This window comes from Prionailurus bengalensis, chromosome C2 (genome assembly GCF_016509475.1).
Source record: "Prionailurus bengalensis isolate Pbe53 chromosome C2, Fcat_Pben_1.1_paternal_pri, whole genome shotgun sequence".
NCBI classification, from domain to species: Eukaryota; Metazoa; Chordata; class Mammalia; order Carnivora; family Felidae; genus Prionailurus; species Prionailurus bengalensis.
In genome coordinates, this window is record NC_057350.1 from 96,210,391 (window position 1) to 96,224,201 (window position 13,811).

Consider the following 13,811-nt stretch of genomic DNA (forward strand, 5'->3'; position numbering starts at 1 on the left):
CATTTTCTTGGCATTCTTAGTTTATGGTTTAGCGCTAGCATTTATCATTTGTATTTCCTGCCATCCTCATTCACTCTTTGGCATCTTCTAATCCATCATCACGTGAGAGTGTGGGAACAGAATCCCTGGGAAGGCGGTAAGGGGCACAGAGTTCTGTCAAGCAGATGCCTTCCCCACAGGCAAAGCTCCCCACCCTCTGGGCTGGGCCTTCACCAGGCTTCAGCAGAATATCCTCACTCCAATATTCATCTCAGGCTGGATTTTCATGACCAAGGAAGATTTCTAAAGATTCAGAGTCTATATAGATAGTCTGCTCAGTTCCCTTGTCTTGTTTTTCAGAACAAACCGTTTTCCCCTCCTCAAACTGAAGCCAGACTAGAGAGGTGGACACAGGAGGGTGGGTCCTTTTGCACTGCTGGTCGTTCTCAGTGATCTAGGATCACTCATTCATTTCACAAGCTTGCATCTATGCGTTTGCCCAAACATACCTGAGCACTGCTCTCAGCCACCCTGGTGAGGGGAGAGGTAGAAACACTGAAAGGACAGAAAGGAAAGGCAAAGATGAACAGATACGTGCCAGTCTTCAAGCTTCTGGAAAACTAGCTCTCCAAAATATTGCCCAAACACACAGCTCTATGTCGAACTCTTAATAATGATAGCAGCTCCCCCGATGTTTGTGAAGTCTCTAAGACATAGCTTAGGAAGCACGTGATAAATGTTAGTAATTATTATTACTATTATTTTTATTGCTATTAATCAAATACTGTGCCCCAGGCACTGTGCATATATTACCTCATTTAATGCTCTCAACCTTCCTACTGGGAGGAAGAGACACTATTAGTGTCCCCATTTTATGGCTAATCATAACAGCTAAAGCACTGAGGACTTCATGTGCCTGGCTTTAGCTGCACACAGCTGCAAAATCCTCCCAATGAATCTTACAAAATAAGTGATACTGTATACTTATTCTGCAGATGATAAAACTGAGGCCCAGAGAGGTATGGTGGCTTATCCAGGCCCATAAAGCAGTCAGTGGCGAAGGCTGAATCTAAATTTGATTCTGCCTGGTTCCAAAGGCTATTACCCCTAACCTGCTTCATGCAGACACATCCCCCAAATTTAAAAACTCACCAAAGAGAATCAAATGAATCAAGGAAACTCTCACCCTTACTGAGGTCTCAAAAGAGCCTGCAGCTCACTCTGTTCTATTGATCAGTTGAGCACTCTTCTAGATCGTAACTTCTGTAACCCAGGTCATGAAAATGCTTTCTAAGCTCAGCACCTTTCTGTCACCTGTCAGCAATGAGAAGGGTGTTGTGAAGTTCATGTAACTCTTCTATACAGAGCTGGATTGACAGTCCTGTAGGAAGGATGTCAGTTACCAGTTCAGAGAAGGTGAGCGCATTTTAATAAAAATTTACAAGGCTCTCAAGTTGCTGATTCTGAAATGAGCTTCCTCCAGCAAACCGAGGAGGACCGGGCTTGTTTTACATCTTGTACAGCACCTGGTAGAGTAGACAGTGCAGAGCAAGGGCAGCGAGCATGGCCATGGGAGGGACTGGTCACCTGCTCTGGGCTCAGCACAGCCGCTGTGCTGCAGAACACAGGAAAGAAACCAGGAGACAAAGGGCTCAACATCCATGCGAAGAAACAAGACAAGCCCGCATGAAATAGTCATGAGCACTGCAAGAGACCACAGGGCCCAGGACAGAAGTCGGTACATCCGAGTCCTAGTTCCAGCTCTGTTTCTCAGCAGCTCGGGACGCTGACCTCTTGACTTCAGTTTCTTCCTCTGCAAAAGGAACAGTTCAGATTAGATTGCCTGTGTGAGGACAACAAAAGAATCCAGGGAGGGGAAAGATCTGTAAAGAAAGACACAATGTCTCAACTTTCCACACGCACTTTCCAACCCCATGTAGCAGCCAGGCGCCAGAGGCACTTAGTCCCTGGAATGGATCTCCCTCACTTCAAGCCCTGCTCTGCTACTTACAACCTGTGTGACTTGGGAAACATGCTTAACCTAGACCTTCCCAAACAGGTTGCCCGAAGTTACAGGTGGGCCACGGTATTGAGCCCTCAGCCCTCGGCACAGCTAGCAGGTGGCAGAGACCCCAGGCTATCACCTCTACCTGTGAGCGGCCTCGCCCTGTGCCTGCTGACCTCCCTCTCATGTCTGCACCATAGCCCATTTAGATCTTAGATTCATCATCTGTAAATGGAAATAATAATAGTTTCTCCTTGGGAAGATTGTGTATGTAAAGCGCTTAGTAGAGCCGGTGCACGTAGTAAATGCTCAGTAAATTTGCCCAGATTATTACTACTGCCAACACTATTAGCCAGATCTCCAACCTAACAAGGCTAGGTTGGTTCTTAGTGCAAATGAGCACCCATCTTTCAGATTCTGAAGCCCCTTGGTGCACACCTAGCAAAAGACCCAGCGGGCCTGCCTCCTATTCACCCTTTCTCCAGATGGACCTTCCACAAAGAGCATTCTTTTGCATCTGAAGGTATATTCCCAAGAGCAATTCTCATCTCTACCAGGATAACCCCCTTCCAAAAGATTGTGCTTCAAAACGTACAGGCAGGCTGTGCCTTAGAAAACAAGTACATGGATACATTTAACTACAAATTGTGGTAAGTGCCCTTAAGGAAATTAAACAGGGTCCCGTGACAAAGTTCTCTTTCTGAACAAGGGGTATTGAAGCACTGGAATGGGTGCTAGAAGTGAGTAAGGCAGGACTGCATGAGACAGCGTGAAGAGGCCTCGCCCGGGACAAAGCAGACTTCGTGCACAGCGGCTCGGAAGTTCTGCAGGTGCCAGGCACTGGCTCTGTGCACTTGGTGTCCCTCCTCACATTGCTAGGTCCCCTAAATCCCTAGTCCCTGGCCCTGCTCCGCCCTCCCTGCATACTAGCCCTGTCTGGGAAAACGGAGATGGCACCCCTCTTTTTAAATGAAGGGTGTCTCATGTCTCTGGGAAGGTCCTCTACGGAGAATAGATCCAGGCCCGTGAGAGATTCAGCGTGTCTCATGCTCCCGGGCATCTGCTGAGAATGCAGCCCATCCCCGGGGGAACCCGGTCCCACCTGCCCATGAGCTGGGCCGAGGAGCCACACAAGGGCTCATGTGTGTTCTCTTAGGACTCAGCTTTGACCCCCTCCCACTAAGTCCTCAGGGCAGGGAGGGATGGCCTGGTCCCCTCACAGAGCTTCTTAGGTCTGTCATCCTTGTTGGTGCCACTTTCATCTGCTTTAGAAATGGGGACACTGCCTACTCCTGGGGAGTGGTGAGCCGGAAAATACCTGGGTGCACGAGAATTGCTGGCTGTCCCTTGACCCCTGTTCTCTCCTTTCTGCACAAAGTCTTTCTAGCCCGGTTATCAGAGTCATCTGAACCGGGCCAGAGGCCTCATGAAGAAAAGTTGAGCAAGAAAGCAGGAAATTTCTCTCCACCCTCACAACGTCCAGCTGGACTTGCGGGAAAAGAACATGTGTTTCCAGATTAAAGGTTTAAAACCTAAGAAGGAACTTTTCCACGTTCTCATTTAGAAGTGAATTAGAGGAGAAAAAAAAAAGAACCAAAGCATCCATCAAGAAGTGAATTGGGCACACGTAGGGCTTGGTCTAGACTCCAGATGATTTCTGATATCCCTGCCAACGCTGACTCTCTAAAACCATGAGCCAACTATTCTTGCTTCCAACCTCTTCTCTCCCATCCCCAAGGAAAAGGTTCCTGCAGAAACACTCAGGAGGCTACTGCTAAGAAAGTCTGTGCGATTCCCTTTCCTCCTCGGTAATAATTGCCATTGCTCCCACTGCCGGAGTGCCCACCACACTCCAGAACGTGTGCTCCTTTGCAGACCCATGGCAACCTCACAGCAGGGATCACCATCGCCACTGTCCAGATGGGGAAACTAACGCCCAGTGAACCGGGTGCCTTACTCAAGGCCACAGTTAGCAATAACTTCAGTTGCCATTTATTAGACACTCACTGTGTGCCAGCACTGGGCAAAGTGATGTGTGTGCATTATCTCATTTAGCTGTCAAAACCACTCTCTAGACCTCTCTCCAGATGCTGTGTCGCTCCTGTGACACTCACTGCTTCTCCTAAAGCCAGAGACGGGCTGCTGATGTTGGCCTCGTCATTTGCCTACAGCTTACCTGGGCATCAGATGAAAAACTGTGTACAATGGGCCTGGCACAGGCAGATGCCAACAACCAGGTGCCTTTCTCTTTTGTAACTTCTTTTTCCCTCCGAGGCTGCCTTTGACATTACCCTGAGGTCACCTACATAGAAATGTTAGCAGCAGAGAAAAGAGCTGTCCCCGTCCACCCGCCACCTCAGCAATGAAGAGGGACCAATCTGGGTCAGAATATGGGATCAAGGAACAGCTAAGCCTGTGGGTCACTTCGTTGAAAGCAACCACGAGTGTTATTATTATTACCGTCTCCATCATCATTTGATAAAGCAATAAAACTAGTATGCACTAATGATGATAATTAACAATAGCATGGCCACACAATATAATACTCTAATCCATCATGCTATGGAAATCGTACCTCCGACAAACCTTTAAAGTCTTTTCACAGATAGTCTGGTCACATTTAATCAGTAAATTATGAAACTTCCTCGACATGTCTTAGGGGTCACTTCTCTGACTATGAGAACAGCTTCTTTCCTCTCTGTGTAGGTGTTGACAGATTGGTGCTCTGGTTTAGGGACCCAGCGAGCCCTCTTTTCCCCAACCCAACTTTAATTGGAGCCCTGTCAGGTTCAGTAACGAATAGTGTCACACACACCCTGATCAAAGATGCTACCCATCCTCTGAACACAGGCTCCTACTGTCCCCCTAAGGCCCTGCTTTGGCAGGAAAATGATGTCTCTTCTTAGACGCAAAGAAATGGGCGTTCCCAGACAAATTGCTTTTCTTCCAGACGCATTTGTTAGAACTGCCTGGACTTCCCTGACAGGTGATGGAGTGACCAGGGTTCCTCAGGTAGATGAGACAGGAGCAGGGAGGTGAGAGGAAGAGACAGCCTGATGGGTTTCTCCTGGGAAAAGAAATGCACAATTTTCTTGGTTAATCAAGAGCATTGGAAAGAGGACACAGGGGCAGGGATCACAGGGTCCCACAAACCGGGGGACTGAAGAGATAGATGTCTCTGAGAATCCAGCAGCCTGCTTCTCAAGGGCAACAGCAATGATGGTGATACTTCATTACTTGCCATCTGGAATCCGGTGTCACAAAGGAAACAAATGTTTCCGAAAGAATCCACACTCTATTTCTCTCTGAGGTCCTGTGATTTCTCCCGGTAGCCCACTCCCAATCCACATTTATGCAGTGCTATCACCCACAGCAATATAGTCGTGTCTTAGCCCGGCTGTGAATCTGTAAACAGAACAAAGATGTCTTAAGAAAACTAAGAAAAGGACAAAGAAATGAGTTAACAACCATCCCAGCAAAAATGTTGTATTTGGTGAGGACTTGTTCAGGCCTAATTGGTGTGGTGCACAGGTTCCATCCAATGGCTGATTCCATCCTGTGTCTGGGAGACAGAGCAGATGACTGGCACTCGGGAGGAACCGACTTCGTGAATGAGAATCACTGAGAGACGCATGTTCAAAATAACTGCACAGGCTTGATGTCTGTGACCAAGAGAGTCTGATTGACCTTGTGAGCAACACTCCCGATGTTACTGATCCCAGAGGCCGGAATGAAGCGGCAGCTTGGCAAACTGTTTTCTTGGAGACTCCGCCCCCTCCTTCTCATATCTCCGGATACCTCTTGCCCTAGAGACAGTCCTTCTGGCTGTCCAAAGACCTTACTTTAGAACTCAGTTTTGCAGCTCTTTAAAGCAGCTCATGAGTTTTCCCCCATCCCCCCGCCACGACTAATATCTCCTTTCTCGTTTTATTATAATGTGTTGGGATTTTTTTGTCTGTCTTCTCCACTAGACTGTAAGACCCACAACAAAGGGACTGTATTCTTCCCACTCACCTTTAAATCTCTAAAATCTAACATAGAGGCGTAGAGATAGAACCTTATAAATGTTGTGGATGAATGGATGAGTTGGAGAGCTCCTAGAACTGCTAGCCATGGCTCTATCACTAATTGAAGGTGCAACGTCAGGTCTGGGGCTCAGTTGCATCGACCATCAAGGGAAAAGCCCTGATGAGCAGGTGACACGCTCCCCCCACACTGCACTCAGTGCGGCCCCGTGAGTCCACAGAGGAGGGCTGGCATTTGGGGAGGTATGGGATGAGGGGGATCCTGAGCAGACCAGCCTCAGGCTCCCCACCCCCTCCTCAAACAAAGCCACCTTGCTTTTACTTATTTATGTATGAGACTCTTAAAGAACACTTGTGTGTGAAGAGGTTTTTACAACCAAGACAAAGCTTTAAAACGAGACAAGTAGATGATTGAACAGTTTTCTTCTTTCAGCTAGATTCCCCCAGTCTGTTAAGAAGATCCCACTCCTTCAATCACTTGATCCTCAGTTCACCTCTACAAGACTCATCCTCCTCAATCCACAAAGCAGCCCACGCGTGCCATCCAGCTACCCCCTTCCATCTGCCTGAGATCACCCTTTTCCATTTCATTCTGCCTGGAAAAGCCCAAGTTGCCCTTCAATATGAGCTCAGAAGCCTCCCCTTCGTCACTACCTCCCCAGAAACCGAGGACCGTGTTCTCTAAGAGCCGCTCACCCCACTGGGTTCCCAGAGCACCTCATAAATACTGATAGTACTGAAACTGGCTGCATGGAATCATCTGTTTATTAAACTCTTTCCTGGTTGGAATCCAGATGCTTCAAGATCAGGAGATTTATGCCTCTGGTATTCACTTCAGTGCCTGACATAGTAGGCACTTAACTGTGTGCCTCACTTAAAGGAAAGACATTAGGAAGTCAGAAGTTATTGTGGGAAATCAGTAAGTTAGTTGATAGGTCAGTTAGGGAATCAGTCCATAAGTTAAACTGCATGTTAACGGAAAAACCTGTTTGTATCTGAGTAGAGTAATTGGCATTCAAGTGTGAAAAACCTCTAGATTTAATCTTTCCAGGTGAAAGTATTTTAAAAAGTACTTATGTAGACAATGTTTTGTTTTGTTTTTTGTTTTGTTTTGTTTTGTTTTGTTAGCAGAATGTGGAGGGAATATAGTTCTTGAGTGGAGAAATCCTTCTCGAACTTTCACCTACACCCAGCTGGATCTTTCTCTTCTACACCTCTTAGAATGGAGGAGAATCTTCGCCTCCTGGTTCTCGAGTGACAGGAAGCACATGTAGAGGTTATCTTGATGATTGGCAGTAGCATATCAGGCAGTTTGGAAAGTTCAACATCCCATCTAGGCTCTCTGGGAGAATTTAATGTAAGGCCGGCTGATTATATCTATATGCGATAGAACCACAGATTCTCTGAGTTGGAAAGAAATCCACTTCGAAAAGGACCAAATTTCTCTAAACTCCAAACCATGCATCATTTATAGGGTACACGAGAGATCAATAGAGAATATTTCAAATAAAGAATCCCCTTGGTATCTTATCCCAACCTTCTTTTCGATGTGTAAGTCCTAAGTTTGACTGCTATTCAGGCTGGCTGGTTGTCAATTTAACAAAAAAATAGTTCTGGGCGTAGAAACAAAACAAAACACTAGGGATATGACAAAATGAAAAGAAGGGCATGTTTACAATATACTTAAAGAGCTGATAAGTTGAAAAGGATACCTGAGTTTCAGGCTATGAAAAATCACACTATTCCCTCTTGTCCTGCTCAAATGAACCCCTATATTTCTCAAGGACCTGGACTTGCCAACTCTGAACAACCCCATTGGGAAACTTTCACCCAGTGGTCTGCACCATCTGTACCCCGACGTTGTACTTCATGATTTTCTCCAGCCACACAGTTATACTTTTGAAATCAATATATATCTCCCTCCCCGATCACTTGATGGTTAGCCAAGGAATGCAGAATCAATTTGACAATAGCATAAAGCAAATATGACTAGGAAGATAACCCTAGGGCAAGAAATTTTTTAATGCATTACTAAATTGAGTACAGATTATTTATAAATGTTTCTCCCATAGTGATTCTCCCCCCTAGTACAAATCAACTTTAGGTAATGAATACTTTGAAATTCTTCCTTTGCTATCAAATAGTTCTAGAAATAAACTAGAGATAATGTTTACCTTCCTACACACTTATTTTTTTCTAGTGATTAAAATTATATATATTTTTTTAAGTTTTTATTTAAATTCCAGTTAACAGAGGCGCCTGGGTGGCTCAGTCCATTGAGCGTCCGACTTCAGCTCAGGTCAGGATCTCGAGGTTCATGGGTTGAAGCCCCACATTGGACTCTGTGCTGACAGCTTGGAGCCTGGAGCCTGTTTCGGATTCTGTGTCTCCCTCTTTCTCTGCCCCTCCCCTGCTTACGCTCTGTCTCTCTCTCTCTCTCTCTCTCTCTCTCTCTCTCAAAAATAAATAAACATTACAAAAATATTATTAAATTCCAGTTAACATACAGTATAATATTAGCTTCAGTTATATAATTAGTGATTCAACACTCCATACAACATCTGGTGCTTATCACAACAAGTGCCAATTCCTTAATCCCAATCACCTATTTAACCCATACCCCCCCCCCAACCTCCCTTCTGGTAACCATCAGTTTGTTCTCTGAAGGTAAGAGTCTGTTTCTTGGTTTGACTCCCCCTCTCTCTCTCTCCTTTTCCCCCACTTAGTTCCTTTTTTTTGTTTCTTAAATTCCACATATTAGTGAAATCATATGATATTTGTCTTTCTCTGACTGACTTATTTTGTTTACCGTTAATACTCTAGCTCCATCCTTGTTGTTACGAATTGCAAAATTGCATTCTTTTTTATGGCTCAGTAATATTCCAGTGTGTGTGTGTGTGTGTGTGTGTGTGTATGTGTGTGTGTGTATATATATATATATATATATATATACCATACCTTCTTTATCCATCAGTCAATGGGCCTTTGGGCTGTTTCCATAATTTGGCTATTGTAGATAGTGCTGCTATAAATATTGGGGTGCCTGTATCCCTTTGAATTCGAGTTTTTGTATTCTTTGGATAAACACCTAGTAACCCAATAGCTGGATCACAAGGTAGTTCTATTTTTAACTTTTTGAGGAACGCTTACTATTTTCCAGAGCCACACACTTAATTTAAATATATATATATATCTCCCCTGAGTGTGGAAGGTAAACGAAAGAAAAGTCACTTCTAGTAAAAATAATATTTCAGTGTGTAGAAGCTAGAGCATAAGAACAATAGGAGACGTAACGAAGTCATCAGATGTCTGCTGTCACTTGTAGAACAACTGTGAACACAAGTCACATAGGTGTGCTGTTGGATATTCAGAGACCATGACTTATGCTGCTGTTGATGATGTGGTTTTCCAAAATAATGACCAACTCTTAATTCCAAACAAAAGAAATTGCAACTGTCCCTTAATTTACCCAGCTGTTGCAGCCCTGGAAAATTCGATGCATATAAAATCATGAAAAAAAAAAAAAAACTTTGTGTTAATATGTAAAATGGAGATACGGGCACCTGGGTGGCTCAGTCAGTTAAGCACTCTTGATTTCGGCTCAGGTCATGATTTCTCAGTTCATGAGATCAAGCCCCGTAACAGGCCCTGTGATGACAGCACGGAGCCTGCTTAGGATTCTATGTGTCCCTCTCTCTCTCTCTGCTCCTCTCTCCCAGCTCCTGTGGGCTCTCTCTCTCTCTCTCTCTCTCTCTCAAAATAAGTAAATAAACTTAAAAATGTATTAAAATTGGGGCGCCTGGGTGGCTCAGTCGGTTGAGCATCCGACTTTGGCTCGGGTCGTGATCTAGCAGTTTGTGAGTTCAAGCCCTGTGTCAGGCTCTGTGCTGACAGCTCAGAGCCTGGAGCCGGCTTCCGATTCTGTGTTTCCTTCTCTCTCTGCCCCTCCCCCACTTGTGCTCTGCCTCTTTCTGCCTATCAAAAAAATAAATGTAAAAAAAGTGTTTTTTTAATGTATTAAAATGGAGATAGATTCAGGCTCAGAAATTATAAAAAGGTTTTTATAATTTATAAACTTGTTTTCATAAACAGGTCCTTTGGGACCCTCAGAAGTTATGTAAGACACAGGAAAATGCTTCATTCTGTGGGACAGTCCCACACTGCAGAATGTCTAATGGCTCCCTACACATTGAATGCCTCAAGTGTCCACAATCATGAAAACCTTGGACACCCCCACAGATTTCCAAAATTCCCCCTAGATGGCAGTACTACTTTTGCTGAAAACTACTGGTTTCCAGTATTTTCTCCGGAGCTGCCCCCATTGACTCAAATGTTTGAAAGTTGATTCTGGCTGTGAAACCAAAGAATGGCAACACTAGAAGGGACCCTAAAGTTTATCTACCTGGCCCCTTCACTTTACCCATGTTAGGTAAGTAACTTGCCCTTCGACACTCAATTATTATATAATCTAAGATAAAAACCGAGGTTTCCTTTTCTTTGGTTCTTGTTTCTTATTAAATTAGAAAGATACTTTTGAATATGTTTCTCTTACACACCATCTTTTTGAAAAAAGTGGAGTGATTGACAACTTTTTCCAGGTTGGTTTTTTTTTTTTTTTTCAGGACATTTGGGGTTGAGATCACTTACTCCTCACCACTGAGGTTCAGTGCCAGGCTGGATCGTCTCTAATGCCCACTAAAAGCCTGGATTCTTGCATACAAATAAATCAGAAAGATGCAAAAATAAAATCCTTTGCAATGCATCCAAAAGAATGGTCTCTAGGAGCAGAAATTGTCTTACCTAGTTAGTGTCTCATTTAGTTTTCCTGCTGTTCTTCCCAAATTCCACCTATCAGAATACAAGCTGGACCTTGGGAAATAAACAACTGATGTCATATGCTCCTACACTGTGCACAGCTAAGGGCCTCTTCCTCTGCCTCAGGACAGCAATGCCCTGGCTCCTTCACAAGACCTAAGTAAGATGTGGCTATTGAGTTGGCGAGTGAGTTCTGATGGTGAATTGGGAATTTTTACATCTAATTTGGCCGATCAAATATTAAGGAGAGAACCACTGATTGCCCAAACTTCAAAATATTGCCTCTCCAAATTAAATGTACAATCAAATCAATGCCAGTTTCAAAAGCGTTGGTTGAGATTTTTCCATTTATTAGCCGTGTGCATTATCAGGGGTAAAAAGGGTGAAAAGATGAAGTTCACAGGATGTAAGAATTGTTGGGTAAAGCTATGGATCCTATACCCAAGAGCAGAATTAGGATTGCCTCCTAATCCTTTCCTTACACTGCACTAAAGGGCAACCCTAATATGTATCCACAAACCCAACTCTCTTCAGGAGAGAGTGCTTATTCACTCCATACACTCCTCAGTCCTTCCTTCAGGGACCACTTCCTCTTAGTTTTAGACTCACTCTAACAATGTAAACATCAGGTGTTGGAAGTGGCAATTTAGAAAAGGAGGTGGTCAGCCTGTTCAAGGTAATCCCTGTGACAGCAACAAAAAGAAACAACTTACAGTCTGACCTCCAGGAGGGAGATGAAAAACTGTTTTACAAAGGTGGGGGGCGGGCAAGCGGGGCCAACACAGGAACTCAAAACAAACAGTGGCCTAGGTCATTCAGTGCAGGGACGGATGACTTTGCTAGGCCTGAGAATGTCTCCAGATGTGGAACAATATAGTAATTGATGTAAAAGAAAAGTGAACCATGTTCAATGTGTTTTGCAGCAAAATCCATAAAATTCAGTGTAACAGGTAGAATCCTAGAGTGTCACAGTAGGGAGGCCCTTAAGAGAGCATCCCTGTCTAATTCCTTTAGTTTACAAAGAAGGAAACTGAATATAAAGGGATGAACAGGTTCAAGGCAAAGTTGAGACAAGAGCACAGCTCCCCTGGTCCAGTGCTCCTTTCACATGGACACCCGGAGAGCCGGCACCACTAAGGGGTAGGAAAAGAGAAAGTGCATCACCTTTAACCACTCATTGTGCCGTGGCTTCTGACATCTCTGTGCTTCCTTGCACTGATATCACTCCCTTCAAAGGAGAAGAAATTTGCTCTCTTTATTCACAAAAGAGTGAACTGTTATCCCCTGATTTATGATGAGAGAACCTCAGGGTTGGCCCTTAACAAAATTGGGACTGAAGGTAAAGTTTACTTTGAAATCCCTCCTACAACCCGTTCCTGGTGTGTTTCCTCCAGGCTGTCCTAGGTTTGTCCTCCAACTTGGCATCCTACCTACTGGCCTCACATCCAGAGTCCCTAGCAAGATGCAGGAAACTCTCCCAGCTCCCAGAAGCTTGGTGTATTCCCAGTCTCTTTCTAATTTAATCTATAATTCCATCAAAGATAGGCCATCTGGGTGGCTCAGTAGATTAAGCGTCCACTCTTGATTTTAGCTCAGGTCATGATCTTAGGGTTGTGAGATCAAGCCCCTCATCAGCTCCACCTAGTGTGGAGCCTGCTTAAGATTCTCTCAATCTGTCTCTCATTTTGTATCAATCCTGCCTCCCGTATATAGTACAGAATCTTCACAGATCACTTGAACTATCATTGTCAAATGAGGAGGACCTCTGTAATATGTAAAAATGAAAGTGAAGAATGTTATACATAATGTAAACTTAGTGTCATCAAGTCATGAACTAGACCGTGCTCATTCTGACACCTAAGGACACCTAAAGAACATGACAGAGACACATACAACAAATAGGAATTTTTCTAAACAAAGAGCAGTTTCCAATAGTTCATTAAAATTAGTTCTGATTCTCTTCCCAAACATTCAGGTTAAAAGTTTTTCAGAACTGACGTTGAAAGACATTAGAATTGGCCTTGAATTTATTCATATGCATAAAATTTTGTGTATTTGTTCTAAGATCCCAGAGATTCCCAGTATTTTGTACCCAAGATGGTTGACCACCAAGAGGTTATCTCATCTCCTAAAGTCCCCCACCCATATATGCTTTTTCCACGCAGGTGTCTGCTATGCAGAGTTCGGAGTCCGTGTTCCCAAGACAACGGGGTCGGCCTACACCTACAGCTACGTCACTGTCGGAGAATTCGTGGCATTTTTCATTGGCTGGAACCTGATCCTGGAGTACCTGATTGGCACTGCAGCCGGCGCCAGTGCTCTGAGCAGCATGTTCGACTCCTTGGCAAACCACACCATCAGCCGCTGGATGGTGGACACTGTGGGGACCCTCAATGGCCTAGGTGAGACTGCCATATCCTCTTGCCCCAACGTGCAAAATTACCCCAACAAACAAATGGGTTCTTCCTTCAGGATTCACTTTGACAAAATGTATCAGGACGCTTAAATGTGTCTCTTTCTTCTTTGTTATTTTTTTTTTTGCAAAGTAATTCTTCTTCTGTGAATCTATGCTAAGGAAATCATTCTAATTTCCATAAAAGCTTTATATGAAAAGATATTCATCACAGCCTTATTTATATTAAAGATTAGAAACCGCCTAAATACTCTACAGTGGAGCAAACCATTAAGTAAATTGTGGAAGCATATTATGTAGCAATTAAAAGGATAATTAGGAGGACTGTTGTAATAATATGGAATATGTTTTTGATGCAATGTCATGTGACAAAGGATACAAATTGTATACGCGTTATGCTGATAACTATATAAAAACAAAATCAATGCAGGAAAAATAACCGTAAGGAACTTCTCTAGTGGTTTCGGCAGATTTTTTTAAATTTTTATAAATAAGCATGTATTAACTTTTAAATGAGAAAATATACTTTTAAAAGGGAAAAATGGATTCCAGTCTAGCAGAGGTCAAGGAAGGG

The 13,811-nt window shown here is 43.9% G+C and overlaps 1 protein-coding gene across 1 annotated transcript in view; it reads left to right on the forward strand.

Annotated features, from left to right (window-relative positions):
* SLC7A14 (solute carrier family 7 member 14) overlaps positions 1 to 13,811 on the forward strand; it is a 110,341-nt gene that overhangs the window by 65,799 nt on the left and 30,731 nt on the right. The window contains exon 3 of the mRNA XM_043594923.1: positions 12,990 to 13,226. Coding sequence (XP_043450858.1) covers positions 12,990 to 13,226 — 237 coding nt within the window. The remainder of the gene's footprint in view (positions 1 to 12,989; positions 13,227 to 13,811) is intronic.